Source organism: Strongylocentrotus purpuratus, unplaced genomic scaffold (genome assembly GCF_000002235.5).
Source record: "Strongylocentrotus purpuratus isolate Spur 01 unplaced genomic scaffold, Spur_5.0 spur5_scaffold_5, whole genome shotgun sequence".
Taxonomy (NCBI): Eukaryota; Metazoa; Echinodermata; class Echinoidea; order Camarodonta; family Strongylocentrotidae; genus Strongylocentrotus; species Strongylocentrotus purpuratus.
Genome location: NW_022145611.1, coordinates 11,320,395 through 11,341,120, shown reverse-complemented (window position 1 = coordinate 11,341,120; position 20,726 = coordinate 11,320,395). Strand labels below are relative to the sequence as shown.

Sequence of the window (20,726 nt, the reverse complement as noted above, 5' to 3'; positions counted from 1 at the left end):
AAAAAATACATGTAGGTTGAAAACCAATACTTTTTCACTACTTTTTTTGTAGGTAAACTGATGTGTCATACTTTTTGAAAGAATCAGAATTTTCTCATGAAAAATAGGCGACAAGCTTTTTCAGGGAACAAATGTTTAATTGCCAACCAGCAATATAGGAAATGTCAAATCAACTTTCAAACATCTGTTGGATAGAAATTGTGGTAGAAACAAGTGCGAGTATTCTTTATAAGAATGTATACAAGTTTGTTTTCTATTTGAAATGTTGCCGAAACTAAATCATTTTAGTGTTTAATTGTTATGAACAAGTGTTCAAATAGGTAGGTTTCAGAAAAAACAAAAACAACTTTGCTATGGCAATTTATAAAAAGGTATATGGACCAGAGCAGCATAGGTATATCATTAAGTATTAAAAAACTCTATATTGAAGCAAAATTTTTGCCAAATCTTTTGAGAGTTAAACAAAGTTTAAATAAAATGCTAAAAGGAAATGCTTAATAAGTGACTTTGCCTTGTAATCAAATAATTTTTTAATCCTCAAAGAGGAGTGAATGAAAAAACTATACATATAATATTTTTCTTCTCAAAAAATAGGAACTACAGATAAAGTGATACATATGCAAAGTAATGTTCTTGTTGTGGATTTATCTTAAGCAAGATTTATTTATTTATTTATTTTAAGAAGTTTTCATCAGGGAAATCTTTTTAAAATTAATTTGAAAGAAATTTAAAATATTTACTTGTCACTAAAGGAAAAAAAAAAAAAAAATGAATGTAAGGGCTATCATTTTATCATTAGAAATTCAAATATACAGAAAACCTTGTGGTAGGAACAAGCATGAGTATTCTTTACAAGAATGTGTACAAATGATCGATTTTTTATATGTTATTGAGATTTAAATATTTCTGTGTTAATTGCAATGTATTAGGAAAGATTGTTCAGATGCCTGAAAAGAAAAAATACCTGATGAGGTAAAAAAAAAAGAAGAAGAAAATGCCTGATAAGGTGAAGAAAAAAAATGCCTGATGAGGTAAAAAAAAAAAAAAAAGAAAGAAAAAAAAAATGCCTGATGAGGTAAAAAAAAAAAAAGAAAGAAAGAAAAAAAAAGGAAGAAAATGCCTGATAAGGTAAAAAAAAAAGAAAAAGAAGAAAAAGTCTGATGAAGGTAAACGAAAAAAAAAAAAAAAACCAAGGTAAAAAGAGAAATATTGTTCATGTTAGATACAAAGGAGGTTAGGTATATGAAGAGGTATTTTGTTTTCAAAACAAATATTTATTACATCACCAGCTATAAGAATATTAATGTTTTTTAACTACTATTTTTAATCTTTATTGTTTGTAGAGAAAAATTAGACCACTTTAATTTTTTCCATTGTGAAGAATATAATACTTTTTTTAAAATCCATAAGTGTAAAATAACCAATGAAGTTGTCTGCATAGGAAGGAATGAATGTAAACAAATTCAGAGAAAGAAAATAGTTTGAAGAAATAAGTTTTTTGTACATAGAACATAGATCTTCAGTAATATTTGGTATTTTTAAATTAAAGATAAAAAAGGGTAATCTATTGTTAAACCACAACTTTGCTGTGAAGCTCAATATTTCTGAATAATTAACTGCATATGATTCAAGAAATTAACATTTCAGGTTTTTTCTCAATATTTTTCCAACTGTTATACATGTCCGAAATCTATTGTGTGTAAATAACTTTCTGTTAAATGATTTCTCTGTTTAAAAAACAAAGTTAAAAGTACGAACTAAAAAAAAATTATTGACTGTAATTCATTGCATAGGACCCGATTAATTATCAAAACAAATTTACAAATGATACTATATAAATTTCTTTTATCAAAGGTTTTTTCATTTTTATTGTTCAATATTTTGTTTCTATTTGTAAGAATTAAGTTGGACATGCCTCAATAATTGTGTTTAGGATACTTTCAGAATTTTAAGTCAAGACAAAATGTAAGAAGAAAAAAAATGTTTAAATTTTCAATGATACTGTATACATTTACGAACAAAACCGTGTTGCATATTAGTGTCGGAAAAGGAAAGTCTTTTTTCTTCTCATTTTTCCAATTGTTTTTCCAATTGTTATACATGCCCAAAATCTATTGTGTGTAAATAACTTGTCCATTCTGTTAAATGATTTCTGTTTTTAGGATACTTTCAGAATTTAAAGTTTACTCCCAAGACAAAATGTAAGAAAAAAAAGTACAAGTACGAATTTGATTTCTGAATCGCAAGACAAACATATTTTTTGAAAGGATCTGTTATATGATGGGTTCCACAATGGTTTCATTGATGACCAAAAGTTATGAAATACATAGCCCTGTTAGGGTGTTGACATTTTGAAAGTGGAAAGGAAGAAAAACATTTTAAAAAAAATTATTGGCTGCATGTAAAGCTTGGTATTTCTGAGTAATCCATTGCATAGGATCCGATTAATTATCAAAACAAATTTACAAATGATACTATATAAATTTACAAATAAAACCGTGTTGCAAAGCATATTAGTGTCGGATAACAATATAATAATAATAAATAACTTTTCTATTCTGTTAAATGATTTCTGTGTTTAGGATACTTTCAGATTTTAAAGTTTACTCCCAAGACAAAATGAAAGAAAAAAAAAGGTACAAATACGAATTTGATTTCTGAATCGCAAGACAAACATATTTTTTGAAAGGATCTGTTATATGATGGGTTCCACAAAGGTTTCATTGATGACCAAAAGTTATGAAATACATTGCCCTGTTAGGGTGTTGACATTTTGAAAGTGGAAAGGAAAAAAACCAACATTTTCTTTATTATTGACTGTGTAATTCATTGCATAGGAGCCAATTAATTATCAAAATAAATTTACAAATGATACTATATAAATTTCTTTTATCAAAGGTTTTTTCATTTTTATTTGTTCAATATTTTTTTTCTATTTGTAAGAAGTTGGACATGCCTCAATAATTGTGTTTAGGATACTTTCAGAATTTTAAGTCAACTCCAAGACAAAATGTAAGAAAAAAAAAAATGTTCAAATTTTCAATGATACTGTATACATTTACGAACGGAACTGTATTGCATATTAGTGTCGGAAAAGGAAAGTCTTTTTTTTCCTCATTATTTTCTAATTGTTTTTCCAATTGTTATACATGCCCAAAATCTATTGTGCGTAAATAACTTGTCCATTCTGTTAAATGATTTCTGTGTTTAGGATACTTTCATAATTTAAAGTTTACTCCCAAGACAAAATGTAAGAAAAAAAAGTACAAGTACGAATTTGATTTCTGAATCGCAAGACAAACATATTTTTTGAAAGGATCTGTTATATGATGGGTTCCACAATGGTTTCATTGATGACCAAAAGTTATGAAATACATAGCCCTGTTAGGGTGTTGACATTTTGAAAGTGGAAAGGAAAAAAACAACATTTCTTTAAAAAAATTGAAAAAATTATTGGCTGTGAAGCTTTGTATTTCTGAGTAATTTATTGCATAGGATCCGATTAATTATCGAAACAAATTTACAAATGATACTATATAAATTTGCAAAGCATATGAGTGTCAACAATATAATAATAATAAATAACTTTTCCATTCTGTTAAATGATTTTTTGTGTTTAAGATACTTTCAGAATTAAGTTTACTTAGAGACAAAATGTAAGAAAAAAAAAAACTGTTCAGATTTACAATGATACTGTATACATTTACGAACAAAACCGTGTTGCATATTAGTGTCGGAAAAAAGTCTTTTTTTTCTCAATATTTTTCCAATTGTTATACATGCCCGAAATCTATTGTGTGTAAATAACTTGTCTGTTCTGATAAGAAAAAAAAGGTAAAGGTACAAACTTGATTTCTGAATCGTAAGACAAACATATTTTTTTGAAAGAATCTGTTATACGAATACAAAATTGCTGAAATACATTTCCCTGTATAACATTTTAAAAGTGGAAAGGAATAGAAACACCCTCTTTAAAACATTTTGTTATTTTATTGTTAAACAACAACTTGTCTGTGAAGCTCAGTATTTCTAAATAATTTGAATAATTTACTGCATAGGATCCAATTAACTATTGAAACAAAAGAAACTGACAATTTCTCTATTGTACAATAATTTTTTCCAATTGTCAAAAATTACAAATCTATTTTCTGTTTAACGATTTCTGTGTTTAGGATACTTACAAGATTTTTAGTTACAAAAACCAAAAAGTTTTGAAATACATTGCTCTCAAGGATGTAAAACCATTTCCTTCAACCGGTATATGAAAACAAAGATTTTATTTTTTATAGCCATGCCAATGAAATGGAATATTTCATGTATACTTTATCACTCAGTATTTATAATATGCATAGTTCTGTACTAGCATCATCGTACCTGTCTATTTGAAACCCATTGAAAGGGAAAAAAAAAAGATATTCAAATCGCTTTAGGAAAATTAAGATTATGATGGAAGTTTTGGATTCTCTCTGTTCTCAGTTTATTTTATGATTTTGATTTTGTTATGGCTACACATGTTCACTCTTCGAATCTGCCGACTTTTTAATCCAAATTGTTTTCACTCGAATTATGAGTTTGCTGTAAGGCTCATGCATAGGGTTCATTTTTTCTTCTCAATCTTGTGATTTTCTGTTTAAATTGTGACAAAGCCTCCAATGGTAGATTTGCGAAATTTAGTTGCAGTTATTGTTGTCGTATTTTCACAGGCTTATTCTTACGTCCACACTCCTTACTCTGTATAATGTGGCAGCAATGCCTTCATCCTCTCTCTCTCTTAAACTAGTTGGCTGTACGCTGCATCTTGGCAGTTTTTCCTGGCTTTTATCCCCAGGTTTTTTCACTGCTGGGATGCAGCTATTTGGCAGTCAAACGGTTCCCCTTTCCCCAAACAAATGTTTAAAAAAAATAAAAAAATCTTGTTCAAATTTTGCCGTTTTCAATGGCAGCAATACTTTTGGCCTAATAAAAAGATATTAAACAGAAATATGTTATTATTGTCTCATTTGTACGTGTTATTATGAGAAGGATGGTGATGAATCGAATCGGATGTGAACAAAGTAAAAAGAGTGGATGTATTCGTGTGTGTGTATGCTGGTGATGCAGTGCGTCCCAGATATTGAATTGATTTGAAGGGTACCAAAAAGTCATTTGACAAAACAGTATTTCAACGAAAGGTTATTTTCTGCCCTTTCGTATGACACCTCGTATGAGAAAAGTAATGCTTGCATTTTCATAACTTTATTAAAAAACTTTCTGGAAATGTTTTTTTCTAATTTGAAATTCAGATACTTTTTAATCACTCGTGCATGAAATATGCATTAAGTTGTGATAATTCTCAGTTTGGGACGCACTGTATAACAAGTACGATTAATTGTAATCGTTCAAGAATATATTAATATTAGGGCCAAATAAAATCGACTTCTAGTGAGCTTCAAATTTTTTTTTTTTTGGGGGGGGGGGGGGGTGGGTGGTGATCACCATCTGGATGAGGAACGAGATTTTGTTTGGCCTTAAAAATTAAATTCAAATTAAGAATTGTTTTTATCCACAAATGTATTTCCTTTAGTCAATATACCTCGCATTTACACTGCATGAATTGACTACACTATTTCATAACCACCACTGAACCCCTCCCCCTATAAAATAGATGAGACTCGTTCAACCCCCTGTCTAGAAGAAATGGTTTCCTTCTTAGTTATTGCCCAAATAAGATGATCCTACTTGCATTATGAAATACCTTGGTCACGATAGATTGAGCTACATTAGTTCAATATGCATGTGAAACCTCAACTGACACCTCTGCCTGCCTATAAACAACATAAACATATATGCAGGCATCTATTTACACAAAGTACGTGTATGAATCACAAAAAAATGGTAATGTTTTGAAAGCTAGCTGGAGAGAATTTCCCAACTGAGTCAAAAGCAATAATACATGTATTTCATTTTATACAGTCTTTAATTTAATACATTCACACTTTCATTGTCAATTAATATATGCTCCATTTTATAACATTAAGCAGACATGATTCAATTATCACTTCATGTTAAGCAGGGCTCCCACTTAGCCGAGTTGTAAAGCATTGGTAATTCGTGATATCAAGAAATGTTTTAATAATAAAACGGCTTGCCATAAACTCGAGGCTCCAACTAGGCTAAGTGGAAGCCCTGCTTAAATAAGGAGAATAAATCTGCACATTGTATTGCCCAAATCAAGGGCCATAATGAGCCTTTAAAACGGCGTAAAGGACAGTGCATGAGCTTGACCCTTTAAAACTACTTTGGGCCATAAAGCCTCTTTCATCAATGGCTTTCGAGACCATTTAATTTTAAAGTATATAGCTTCTCTCAACCAAACCTATCTTTCTTGCATTTGCTCTCTGCAATTTAGGCAGCATATTTGTTGGAAATATACAAACAAGTAATAACTTACTTATGCACAAGTCTAGCATGAAATGTATAAAGTTCGCCCACACACATAACTGCCATGTCAGAAGAAAATTCTTCTTTTTAAAAATAGGCATACAGGTTAGTGAAAAAAAATGAAAGAAGCTGATTTTCAACCCTATCTTGTACTGATCTATATCAACTTCTCTAAATGTCATCTGACATTCACTATATATCTAATGATATGATTACAGTCTGTCAGTGGGCTGTTATATACTAGGTACATACGTACATGGATATTTCATTTAACACATTGCACAGGTAGCAGCCTATCTATTACCCTGGACATGTCAATATGCATAAAGTAATATATATCCTTCCTTATTTACACTGTACACGACACTTGAACCTTCATACATTACCTACGTTATACAAAATGTTTAATAAATGACTATTATTTATTTCTACCTTGAACATCGGCTCTCTTTTTTCCGACCTCTTCCTTCACCCACTAAAACTATCTACAGTTCAAGGTCCATTGTGAGCAGTCGTAACATGACACCCATAGATACAGACAAATGAATGGTCGAGAGCGTATCACATGATCACCGTGTCAAGGATAATAACGGGAAAATTGCATGGATCACCCCCATTCTAATGCTGTTAATGTAGGGAACTGGTCCAATGCATGTAATAAATAAAAGTATATTGAAAAGGTGAATGCCATGACACCATCTTAAATAGGATGGTGGGGTTGGGCAATCGAATTGGCTGAAGGGGAAGGGGAGGGGGAGGGGGAAGGGGAGGGGGAGGGGGGAGGGGGGAGGGGGGAGGGAGGGGATGGTAGGTTTTCCGTCATAACTTTTCAATTTTCTTAAATCTTAAATTGTCCAAAATAATTCAGTTGCACAATAAATTTTGAAATATGAATTCTGTGAGTGAGACCAGCACAAAAGAAGGTGCAATTTACATCCTTTACCGAGCTATACAATTGTACAGCCAGTAAGTAACCTTTGATGGTTTAAAGGGGTTGGCAATGATCTGAGTTGCCAACATCTTTTACAAGATCTTTTACAATTCCACTATACACTGATCAATACAAGAAGAACTATACCTCATGTAGTACATGTATATGCATGTCTTATTTATACAGAAAAACAATTTCTAACAATTGAATAAAGATAAGGAAAAGGGTATAAAAACTTGCAGACTTTGCTACACTTGTCAGAAAATGGAGCTACATCTATAACTTCAAGTCATAAACACAAAAGGTATTAACCGTAATTCAGCTATTAAAAAAAAATGAAGAAAAATCAAATACATAATAAACCTGAATTGAAAAATTAAACATGAGTTAAACTGAATGTCGTATTAAACAAAATAAATATGGCAAGGTGAGCAGGAATCAAACAAACATGATATATAAATTACATACAAAAGCTACATAGTACGAACGTATGTCTAGCAGTCGAGCATGTATGGAGGCGTGATGGCTCAGTGGGATGTCCCAGGTTCGAAACCAACTCGATGTTCTAGTGCCTTTGGGTAAGGCATTAGTCCTCATTAACCAGTCCTTCGTAGAGGACTTAAAGACGTCTGTCCCCTGGTTGCTTACTTACAAGCACATGCTTTCTTAGGAGTTGGGTAAAACAAAATAACCTACCATGTAGATACAAATGCCTCCTTACAAAAAGTATAAGTAGAAATCAAACACAAGTTAATTGATTTAGATACAGTCAAACCTGCTTTGGTGACCACCTGTCTACAACAAGCACATTTTTCAATTCCCTTGAAAATGGCTTCTCATTGAAACATGTACTAAAGGAACCTGTCTACAAAGACCACTTTTTGTATTTCCCTTGGGCGGTCGCTGTAGACAGGTTTGACTGTATTTCCTAATCTATTAGATGGAAAGCTGCCTTGAATGTCCATTTCCGTTCAGGTTTACTGCAAGGATTACACTGATCATTGTTAAGGAGCTGGGAAGACCCGATTGATAATAATAACAACATTTTAATTAATAGGTAGACCCTACAATTTTGTGTGAGTAAGGGATGAGGTCATGCATGCCCGCATCCCCATTGATGCCGTAATTCGACTTCAGAGAGTACTTTTAATCAAAATCTCATAATTATTATTTATTGTTCACGTCCACCCAGCGGCCCTTCAGTAATCAAATCTCACAGTGGTCATGAAACCATTAGATGTTCAAGTTCGCCAAAAATCTCACTGAAAACCCAAGTTAATTGATTACATCATTTCAACAGGATGTCGGTGAACTTGTACCAGTATCATACCATGCTGCCCTCTGGAGTACATTTACACCCGATGAACTGACAGCCAAACATAACATCATCTGCTGAAAGTCAGAAGAACATTAACTCTATCTAAAAGGATGTGAGTTAATGCCCTTCTTGCTCTCAGCAGACAATACTGCTTTAAGCACCACTTTTTATGAAAAGAAAAGAGGCATGTAAATAAAAATTTCACAGCACACAAAGCTCTATCCCCTTATTCTTACTGATCTAGCTTCATAGAAGCAAAACGACGATCATATCCAAATTGAATATTTTTTGCATGTAAACATCTCTACGGTAACAGATTTCTAATGAAAGTAGTATTAATAGTCACTTATACAACTTAAAAGGAACAGCATATATATATATATATATATATGTATAATGAGATGTACATGTACGGTTAACGACTAAATTATTCACAAGTTATACCAAGTAATGTATTTTTGTAAGTGTGAAAACCATTGTCCCAATTAATGTTTCTTGAGAATGTGACATATTAAAGCTTACATCTAAAAGTGTTCAATAAAGACCCTTATTCTACCAGTCCACCTTTCATTCTTGAGTTAAAAAAATAAAATAAATATCCAAAACATTAAATTTACAAGGGGGTATGGATAATTTAGTAGTTAACTGTACATGAACAAGGAGCTAAATATTCCCTTCTTCAATCCAACATCCCACATGTAGATTAACATTTATCATAATTTTAATTCACTGTACAAATAGCATCACACACAGTAACCTTTTATCTAGGAAAAAAAAGTGCATCCATGAGTTTTGTCCAATTTCACAACATATAATATATAAATATCAAGTATGAATAGCATTCAACTTACACTATGAACATGACAGACAATGAAAGCGGACAAAATATACAGTTCCTCAGGTAGACAAAGGAACATCCCTTCACTGCTTTTATGTAAAAATGTGTGGAACAGGTGTCACATGCATATTCACCTGTTCGACACATTTTTACATAATGGCAGTGAGGGATATGTTCCTTTGTCTACCTGAGGAACTGTATATTTTGTCCGCTTTCTTTGTCTGCCATTTTCATAGTGTTACCATAATTTTATGAGGGAGTTAGTTACCCTTTTTAAAGTATCAGGGATGGACAATAGAAAAGAGGCCATGTTTGTGTTGTATTAAAGGGAGTGTTGCTTGGCAAATACTGGTTTACACCATCTACATCTTCTTTTGGAGAACTGCAAGTAAACCATGGACTTGATTAACTGTAGGCAGCGACTTAATCTCTACATGGTCATGATTGCTGCGGTCACATCGTCCGTAGTCATATTATACTAGATTGCCCCAGAGTCAGGCCACGGGAAAGAAACATACAGCCTTTTCACACACAGCTAAAATTCATTGTATCTAGAGGTGAATAGTTTAAATCATTTAAATCGTTTAAATTGGTTATTTTTGGTTATTTGTGTTTAAACGTGTTTAAACTGGATGGAGCGTGCGCTGTTTGATATGACATGACCTTCAATGCACAATGGCACTACTGCGCATTTTAAGAGCAGTAGTTAATCACGAAACGATTAACGATCTGTGTGTGAATGATGTCGTATGTACAGCTGATAAGTTTAAAGCCCTTTAAACTAATCATGTTTATAGAATTTTAGCTGTGTGTGAAAAGGCTGATAGTCTTATCAGGCTACACTCTAACAATGTTGTAACAGGTACAAACACTGTGTGGCATATATCAAATATAAATAATTATTACTAGCCCATGATCATTACCTCATCCATTTTGATCCTAACTACATGTATATGCAAAAATTAATACTTCAGAGGTCAGGTACCAGCTCAGAGTAAAAATCATGTGGCACTCAATGACTAACAAATCTGTACAAAATGTTACTGTTCAATAAGTTTTGATAAATGAATGGCAATTAGATACAGGCATACGTCAAGAACATTCCATAATGTTTTCACTCATATGCTCTTGACCACCCCATATGTCTTCAGGGTACTGTAGGCCCTCACTTACTGATGGGGGGTCATCAGAGACTCCTATCACATGGTCACTATCTGACACACCCATGACATGACTATCTGACACACCCATGACATGACTATCAGACACGCCCATGACATGACTATCTGACACGCCCATGACATGACTATCTGACACGCCCATGACATGACTATCAGACACGCCCATGACATGACTATCTGACACGCCCATAACATGCCTATCTGACACACCCATCACATGACTACCCGATACCCCCATCACATCATGACTGTCAGTCACGCTCATGACATGGCTGTCTGAAACCCCAATTAAGTGGCTACTAGAAACATGCATAACATGGCTGTCGGGTACGCCCATCACATGGCTGCCGGACACGCCCATCACGTTTGATTCATCAGACACGCCCATCAGGTGAGGGCCCACCTCATCAAGGTTTGATTGGAGCAGCGACTGGCTGGCATTATGATTATAAACAATCCCATCTGCCGATGATACTTCTCGATGGTCATGGAGACTGTTGGTATGGTGATGAAGATGCCTATGATGATGATTATGATGATGATTGTGATGATGATCGTGATGATCGTGATGATCGTGATGATGATGATGATGATGATGGCTGCTATCTTGACTATCCTGATTGTCATGGTGATGACGATGTGATCCACTAACCATGCTGTGGATTGAGTGCTGAGTAAGAACAAACTCTGTAGATGATTCGTCCTGCGAATCAGCCTTCTCCAGTGAGCTTGCTACAGAAGCATCTTCCTGACCAAGTCCTGAGAACAGAGCAGATGAAAAGGATTAGTTAAATCAGAACTGATTTTATTATTTACTATATAAATATATGTATCTACCTATTATTGCTTAGTCCTCTAGACAAAGGAGACCACTGAGAATACGAAACTCCACTAACCTGGAACCCCCCCACCAACATCCAGCTCACGCGCAGAACGCACGCACACATAATCATCCTCTCACGAGCAGCCATCTTGTCTGCATACAGCTTATTTACTGTGCGCCAAAATTCAGAGTTTTTCACTCTTGGTGTGCTCTGGTACCTTTTTGCTTTTTAACACTCTAGGTTTGGTTTTTAACCTTAGTCACATTTTTGTTTGGCGAGCGATCCTCCTTTAAGTGCTTGCCCCACACGCGGTCTTTTGTGTTAGCTTGGGCGTTCCGCCCTGTTTAGCCGACTTGGTCACTGTGTGTGTGTGTGTGTGTATTGGGTTTTTACAGACGTGTATTAATCAGATCTGATTATCTACGTCTGGGGACCGACCTTTAAACGTCACCATCCGAAAGATGTGACTCAGTTTTGAACCTGCGTCCTCGGCTGAATCAGTTTGTAACTTCCACTTTTAGCTGGATTACAGGCGCACGCCACAACGCCTAGACTTAGCCTTTAATAATGGTCTGTTTTTACTCAACTTTCAGGTTATCTTTAATTGTTCTAGCATTGAAGTCACTACTTTAGCACCATTTTCTCTCATCTGAACAATGTTACCAAGTCCCAAGTTTTGCTGGATATAAGATGCATTAGATAAAGCTTGTCTCAGTTTTCCTAGCATAACAATAGCCATTGTATGCAAGAAACAGTTGCTTTAAAATGTAGAGATGGTCGATTCATGCATTTCACTCCAGTAGCAGAGGATTTCCATAACAATGAAACACCTTGCTCTATTGTGTAGACTTCAAGACATTTAAATGCCATTGCCAAATCATGCATGCCCAAGTCTTGTCAGTATCATTCATAGAGTATTTAAATAGAGGAACAGCTGAAAATCTTTTATCTACCCACACAGTGATTGTTAGAGCTATCAAGAGAAATCAATTGTTCAGGCAATGAATATTTATCAGCTCTTCATGTTTATGCATAAGTCACAAGAAATGTTGGTGAGGAGGGGATAAGTTGTACTAACTGTCATAAAAACTCTTTATCTGTTGGTAAGGTATATATTGAGGAGACTGCAGCTGTACTTGATGTGACCAGGGCCAGATCATCAGTTGGCCGGCCGGGGGGGTCAAATTGGGTAGTGGTATATTTGGGGGGTTGATTCAAGCTGTATATCTGGTCCTGTTGTCACAGTTCCATGTTAGTAGTTTTCTACTGGCATGGATCTCCCCGAGAGATCCCCCTAGTAATATACTCGCGCCATTTTCGACTCAAAAACAGTTCATTTATTGATTATATCTTCAACATTTCTGGTGATGATATTATTATAGTATTAATGACTGCTTTGAGAGAAATAGTTGTTTTTATACGCTCAAGGGAAGGTTAGAATTGTGCTATTACCCGAGGCATGCCGAGGGCAATAGCCCAATTGTAACCTTCCCGAGAGCGTATAAAAACAACTATTTCTTGAATATTAAAGCAGTCATTAATACTTTTATATGCCAAAAAAAAAAAAAAAAAACTTTTGTCGAAGATGGGATTCAATCTCTTGCGTACAAAAGGTGATGTGGCTATAGTCAGCGCGCTCTGTCACTATATATAGCAGTTTTTTCTAATATATACATTAAAATGGATTGAAAACGGCTTCGCGTGGTCGATGCTTCGCCGCTGCTCCATTAAACGGGCCCTTCTTTTACTTTTGCAATGCATATTAGCACGAACTTAGATCAAGATCTATCGGCAGATGTTGTTTTTTTGTTTTTGGAAGTTTATTTTCGTCTTCATGTCAACAATGCAAGATAAAATTGTCGGTAAGATCGATCGAGATTCAATTGTATTGAAATTACCGACCAATTCTTCGCACACGTACGGTATCCTCGATCGCTCAGACCATTTTTTAACATGTAAACCTATGGGGTAACCATGGAGACTGACCTATTTTCCCAATAACCATGGTTATTGGGATTTTTAACTGTTTTTTAATCATGGTTACCGGGAATTTTCGGGAACAGTTAAAGTTTATGAATGCAATTTCGACCAATCAGATTGCTGGATTACTTAAGTGAGGTATATAATATTTGATACATCATTCACCTTACAAAAAAATATAAGGTTATATGTTTTGGATTGAACTATTAATTAATGTTGGCCCTTACATAATTGTCATCAAGGGTTATTTTTTCGGGATCAACAACAAAAATCACTGTGCCGCAATACCGGTACACAAAATAACACAAATCTATAAAAAGAAAATTCTGGGGATTTCTCGAAACCGTCATAACTACAAGATCAACGACATCTCGCCACTGTCACGCAACTTGTCAGCTAAGTGTTTCACAAAGCCGTCTTTGCCAAGATGAGCGACAACTTCCGCGACAAGCGAGTTGTCACATCTTTTTAATTGCTGTAAAGCGCCATCACAAGTCAGTTTGTTGCCATTCCATGGGCCGCAAAATGTACGATTAGTTTCACTATCATTTTGAGAAAAATATAGACGAGTTCGGTACGTAATTCTCTGGGATGCGAAATGCAAATGTAAAAAAGTGATAATACAAATTATACAGAAATTTTAAAAAGCTGAATATAAACATTAAATCACAAATCATTAAACTATAACCTATAAATAAGAGAGATAAGAATGTTACACACTTTTTTCCATAGTCGATCCATAGTCTTTTCCATCATACCTTTGGGGCCTATGTGCATTATTATTCCCTCTCTAATTACTTCTTCCAAATTATATTTTCAATATCAAATCAATTATATAACGAGTATTTATGAGACCCTAGAATAAAAACTGGCTAAGAAAAGGTATTTTGCCTAAAATTCCTCGTCACAATAAACCAAAAAGTACGTATTGATAAACTATCACATTACGGTATCCTTCAACTAACTTTTCATTCGACTGTCAAAAAAAAAACACTCACCGGTTTTTCTTCAATTTAAGAATCTTTACAGAAATATGCAAATCGTTTGGGGATCTACATTTGATAATGACACTATTTATTATTTATTTTAGGAGAATTTATATGTATATATTTCTTTTTGAACAATTTTAGCCCCAAAACTTGTTTTGGGTTATTCTTGATAAATCAAATGGATTGTGACAAAGACTATGTTCTTAAGCTGCTAGTATCGCGATATATCGATATCATGTCTGTCATGGCTTTGTGAAACGGTTTATCCACTTCATGACATCTCCGTAGGTCGCTGACAAAGATATGACTGTCATGGAGTTGGTTTCGAGAAACGGCCCCCTGATGTCCATGTGAAAGTTGACCTTTAGGGGTTAACTGTTCTATTGGTGGTATTCCAGACAGTAACTCACTGTACAAGGCACAATACAACAAGACACAGAAATAATTTACATGAAAGTCACCTGGTAAGAGTGAATGGGAAAGTGAGATGTCATCAGACTCTTGATCACTACTGCAGGTTGCTGCTACAGAAGGGACTTCACTGGAATCTATGCCAGCTATAGAATCACTTATCGGACTCTTGGCTGCATCCTCTTTTAGACGTTCTTGAAGAAAGAGAACACATTTATTTGAAAGATTAAAATTGTTAACATTGGTACGCATGTGTCTAGGGTGTCTAGTCTTAACCTTTACTGTACTGGGCCCCCCCCCCCCCTCAAATTTTGAATTGTCATTTTTTGACTTTTTTCCCTCAAGACTTACGCACATTTTGATACCATTTTCGTCGAAATTGGATATACCTGTAAGGTGTTACATAACAATTAGTATGCGCATGTCATCAAACAAGTGCTATAATTGCATATATTCATGTATAAGTAGAAATGTGAAGATATGAATTGATATCAAATTGCTTTTATATGTTTCTCAAAGTAACTTGATGTATTCCCCCCCCCCCCAGTCAGTGAGGTGCTCAAAATAGCCCAGTACAGTAAGGGTTAAATTAAGGGTCCATATGCACTAGACCCATCATCAGTGATGAGTCCTGTGTTTGCCCATTAGCTCAAAAACTTTGTAACATGGAGTCAATGGGATGAAAAATATGATTCATCAAATTTCATATCGGAATGAATCCAATTACAGGGTTAATATCTGTAAAGCGCTTAGAGACAATATTTCAAATTAAATGCTATGTAAAACCAGATTATTATCATTATCGCCTTGCAGACGAAGTCGGAGGGGATATAGTAACGCCAAACGTAAAAAATGCCATTAAAACTTGCCCAGGAATATTTCAATGCTCAAGAAATACAATCTTAGGACAAGCTTATCTGCTCTGAGCACTACAAAATCCCCCCCCCCTTTTCATATGCTCTTTTCCTTGCGGAAGAGTGCATTCAAAGTGAAAAACACAATCTCTCACTATGAAAATGACTGACAAAGAAAGCGGACAAAATATACAGTTCTTCAGGTAGACAAAGGAACATCCCTTCACTGCTATTGTGTAAAAATGTGTAGAACAGGTGTCACATGCATATTCACATTTTTACATAATAGCAGTGAAGGGATGTTCCTTTGTCTACCTGAGGAACTGTATATATTGTCCGCTTTCTTTGTCAGTCATGTTCATAGTGTCTTGACCTTAAACATACCTATACTGAACCGAGACTTCTTATTGGTATGACTGCTACCACGTCCCTTGGACACAAGCTTCTCATTGACAACATCATTATCGCCATCTAGGATGGGTGAGATCTTGCTGTCTGTCAGTGTACCATGGTGGCGCCGTTTATGGGTGTTTCGGCTAGCACTCTGTGAGAAGACGCGTCCACAGAACTCACATTCGTACGGTTTCTCCCCTATGGTAGGAATTCAAAGCAAAGTAGCATTATCGAAGTGTACATGAAATGCAATCTTGTTCATTTGTATCATGCACATCTTTTTATTAAAGGCGTTGAGTGTTTTGATTTTTTGGGGGATTTTATTCGTGCATTTTTCGTAATATAATAACCAAATAACAAAGAACATATGAACATAAGGTATATACAAACAATAATAACTTGATGTCAAAATGTTTTTGTTTTTTTACATATGTACATAAAATAACGAAATTTAATATTTCTATAACATATTATTATCAATTCAAAGTATTATCCAAACTATCTGTTGAAAAAGTGCAGGAGACGACAATCATAAGCGAGATGATTAAAATGACTTGAACCCTACATGAAGGTATCTGAACTGGGGGAGGAGGTTGTCATTAGGACCTTTTTATCTAAAATGTCTACCAGTAGTCTAAAAGCCTGCATCAATTCAGAGACACAGTCATTATTTTCCACCATATAAAAAAAATACTAACAAGACTGAGTTGCCGTTTTGTGTTTCATCTGGCTTTCAAAATATTATACCTTTTTTAATTTCAATTTTTCCATTCTTCTCAAAACAAATAATACACATCATTTTGTTCGAGCATTAGTAAAATTACCTACACTTGGTACCTCCGAACACCCTTTTAAATACTTTCAAAACTATATTAAAAATTCAAAAACTTAACCTTGGTTAAGTTTTTGATGTTGACGTTGACACCGCCGTCGCCGCCGCCGTCATCAGAATAACAGCGCCTACGTCTCGCTTTTTGCTACGGAGGCGACGAGACAATAAAACTTGAGCTTTTTGTTTTTCTTATTTTAAATGGACTAAATGAAATTAATGTTATACTGACAGTTTGTAAATATAACCTATATCAAAATCTTTCATCATAGTCATCACTATCATTACGAATACTGTCTGCGACTAACGATTATGGGGCATGTGAAGATGTGAAGATTATGTAATTTAGTGCCGACTACATACAGCTTTGTTTGCTCTGATTAATTGGTTAACCAATCAGGGCGTATACAATGTACTAAATGGCAGCCGTTGTGCTGATCTGGGCGCTATATAAGACTAGATGGAACTTTGACTGCGTGCTATAGAGCAATTTTACAAACCAAAACGGAAGCATTTTTTAATATTCAAGTTTTATTGTAATCCATTTACAGGTTCTCAGAATTTCATGATTACAAGCTATTTTGCATATACATGGCTCTGCAAGATAAATACATGTCCTGAGTTTGATAGTAATCCATCTGTCAGTTTTAATTATAATGCATTCACAGGCTATTTGTATGCATACATAATGAGCCCTGTGACCTTTGACATCGTGACCCCAAAATCTAATCAGCTTATAAGCTCTGCAAGATCCGTCTACTGGTTCTAATGATAGTGTGATCACGAGAACGGGACGCACAGACGTACGAACGGACAACCAACCAGAAAACATAATGCCTCCGACCACTTGACCATCAACAGTTTCACTACCACATGGCACTGGTTTTTTTTAACTATGACCAAATACTAAATGGCCCTTTGAGAGCCTGAAACTTTCCAAAGATAAAGAACTAGAAATCAGTAACAACTTTTTCTAGTAGCATGGACCTAGGTTAACCTCCCATAGCTTAACGAAAAATTTTCATCGTTGCTTTATGCGCATGAGGTATCCCTGAACAGCAAATTGTTTACGGAATTTTGTAACAAAATTGACATGCCATTTTGGTCGGAGCTGAAAAAAATATATAGCCACAAACAATATGTTTTTTTTCTATTGATAATTAATGAGCATGAGTGGATCTTAAAGAAACTTAACAGTAATCTGAATCAACTCCCCTATTTTAATGGAAAAGTGCAATTGAAAATGTCGTTTCGGACGTTACATTTTCCGTTAACAATGTAGACCCTCATTTAACAACAAATTAATGAGATTGTATATGGTTTGAGTAAGTTTATTAGTTGCTCCAAGTGATTATATTAAAAGAAAATATAATTTAATTATAGTAGCGCTTATGTTAGAAATATACTTAAAATTTAAACAGTTTTGTAACGTCCGAAACAATTTTCAAGTTGAAGTAGCAGAAAATATATGAACAGCAGGATATATCTATCAAAACATTTTGTTAACTTCTCATGGCAGCTACTCACCAAAACAAAGAAATCTGCAATATATTACTACAATACTATTTTATAGTTAAAACCAATTTTCCGTTAACAGTTGTAACGTTCGAAACAAATGTAACGTCCGAAACAAAAAATACCAATAAAATGATAATAATCCATATTTTAAGGTATCTAGAGTGAATAAATCATTATGAAATAAGTTATTATAAGTGTTAACACAAGTCAAAACACAAATCAGGTCTTTCAAATCCAATAATTTTGTGTAAACTCAAGAAGGGTGTTTCGGACGTTACACTATTTGATTGTTAACACATAGTTTGCAAATTTCAACTAATTTTCTATCATATGTGCAAGTTACGATTTCACAATGCACACTCTTGTTAAAAACACTATTTTGATAATTTCATTTAGATCTAAATATAAAAATATGAAGAAATATGATGCAAAAAATCAAATTTTCCGTAAAATATCTAAATTTTCTGCAAAATTGACTTATAAAACATAAATATTGAAGCCACACTTTGTGGTGCAAGGCATTCCTGGCTGCTTTAGTATATCCTTAATTGTAATTTATCAGAAACAATCTCAATAAAAGTGACTCATAAAAATTATTCAGCCATTTTAACAGCACTTTCTGTTTATATGCTGTAGCACGTTTTGGATGTTACATTAAACTGTTAACAGACATTTTCATACTTTAACTAGTTCAAATGGGGGGCAAAGATAGATGTGAGAATAGCAAATTTTATTTGTTCAACCTCTCCTTTTGCTATTTACATTGCTGTGTCTTTGCAAATCATCACGTTTTCATTTTTACAGAGGTTGTTCCAAATTATGTCATATAACCAAAGATTGTATGGTCAATCTAAACTATCTGGTAGGTTACAAAAATCAAAATCACCCACTTAAGCAATACCCAGTGTGCATGGTCATGACATGGATATGATACAGGTATATGAAGTTGATAAAATCAAGCAAATTAAAATGTTTTTCTAAAAATTTATGGGAAATATGGATTTTCATTTAAAAATACCTTTTAAAAAGGGCACTCAGTACACGTAACTAATCTGTGTAGAAAGTACATACATGTATAAAAGAAAAGGGCATTACCAGTAATACCTTATTTAATGATCCTTAACATATACATGTAGTATCTTCCTCAAATGTATGCATACATACAACATGTATAAGCTAGTGTAGGGATTTATTTTGAACTTCTGAAACTCCCCTTCATATCCATGATTCATCCCTTTCATATTAATAGGTCATCCCTCATTCACATTCACCCTTTTCATCCACCATCCTTTCATCTGTCTATCTCTCTCTCTCTCATTGGTTTCAATGTTCACCTGATGCAGTCAAGCTTATGTAGTATAATTTACATATACTATGAATATTCAATATATACCCTTTGTTTATGTTTGAATATTCAGGAATACTTTGTGATGTTGATTTATATTCGTATGGGACTATATGAATATTTATTGATTTATTCTACTTTGCATGGAATGTATGTGGAATGCTACATAGAATGCTGTAATGCTTTTACACATTAAAACCTGGTCAGTTAGCTAGTAGTTATCAATCCTACAACATGTCTGCTGGGCTGCCTCTGTGTTAAGAGTGCTAGTAATTATCTGTTAGAACCGCAACCCTACACTAGTGTGAAATATAAATGGGCCGTCCGTTTTTTTTTTCCTCTACGAAATGTCAAAGTTGGGGGTGCGGCGCTGCGGCCTTATCGCTGGCAAATACGGTACATGTTTAACCTACACTGTATATTGTTTGTCACCTGTAATATAGGCACAGCAAGAGTTAAGATCTATCAACCAACCAACCGACCAACCAATCAATCCATCCATCCATTCATCAATCGGTCGTCAATTAAATAAATAAATGAATACTTATTTAAGAGCATTAAAACATATTGTCGTTTGAAACAGCCTCCTAATACAAATAGTGGTAAAGGATGATTGTTACTACAGTAGTATTATAACCTAAAACATACACAATTTTAAAATACATCAAAAATGTCTCATTCTCGAGATGTACATACATTAGGATTCACTTATTTCGTATTACCGTAAAAAATACCGTACATGACTGGGGGTACTTTTTTATAGTTTTATTTTTTTAAAGATTTGTCAATGTTTCAGTGCTTACATACATGTATGTGTTAGTGATATTATTGAATGACACACTATATAGTTGGAGGCAAAAAACATTAGCAAGCTGATTAAACATCTATATTGTAG

General features: G+C 34.1%; 1 protein-coding gene and 1 long non-coding RNA gene across 2 annotated transcripts; one reads left to right on the top strand and one right to left on the bottom strand.

The window, feature by feature from the left end:
- The first annotated feature begins 1,126 nt into the window (after positions 1–1,126).
- On the top strand, positions 1,127–4,268 carry LOC105443938. Its single transcript, XR_972904.2, has 2 exons — positions 1,127–1,750; positions 3,841–4,268. It is a non-coding gene; the product is annotated as an uncharacterized LOC105443938 (long non-coding RNA).
- Positions 4,269–10,234: 5,966 nt separating this feature from the next.
- LOC115919092 (histidine-rich protein PFHRP-II-like) lies at positions 10,235–16,343 on the bottom strand. Its single transcript, XM_030999577.1, has 3 exons — positions 16,131–16,343; positions 14,943–15,086; positions 10,235–11,447 (listed from the first exon to the last, which is right to left on the bottom strand). The coding sequence occupies exon 3, from the start codon at positions 11,341–11,343 to the stop codon at positions 10,600–10,602; it is 744 nt and encodes a 247-aa protein (XP_030855437.1). The 5' UTR covers positions 11,344–11,447; positions 14,943–15,086; positions 16,131–16,343; the 3' UTR covers positions 10,235–10,599.
- Between the last annotated feature and the right edge of the window lie 4,383 nt (positions 16,344–20,726).

What these genes read in the sequence shown, in the direction of transcription:
- LOC115919092 (XM_030999577.1), bottom strand. Translation starts at nt 11,343, where the DNA reads ATGGTTAGTGGATCACATCGTCATCACCATGACAATCAGGATAGTCAA.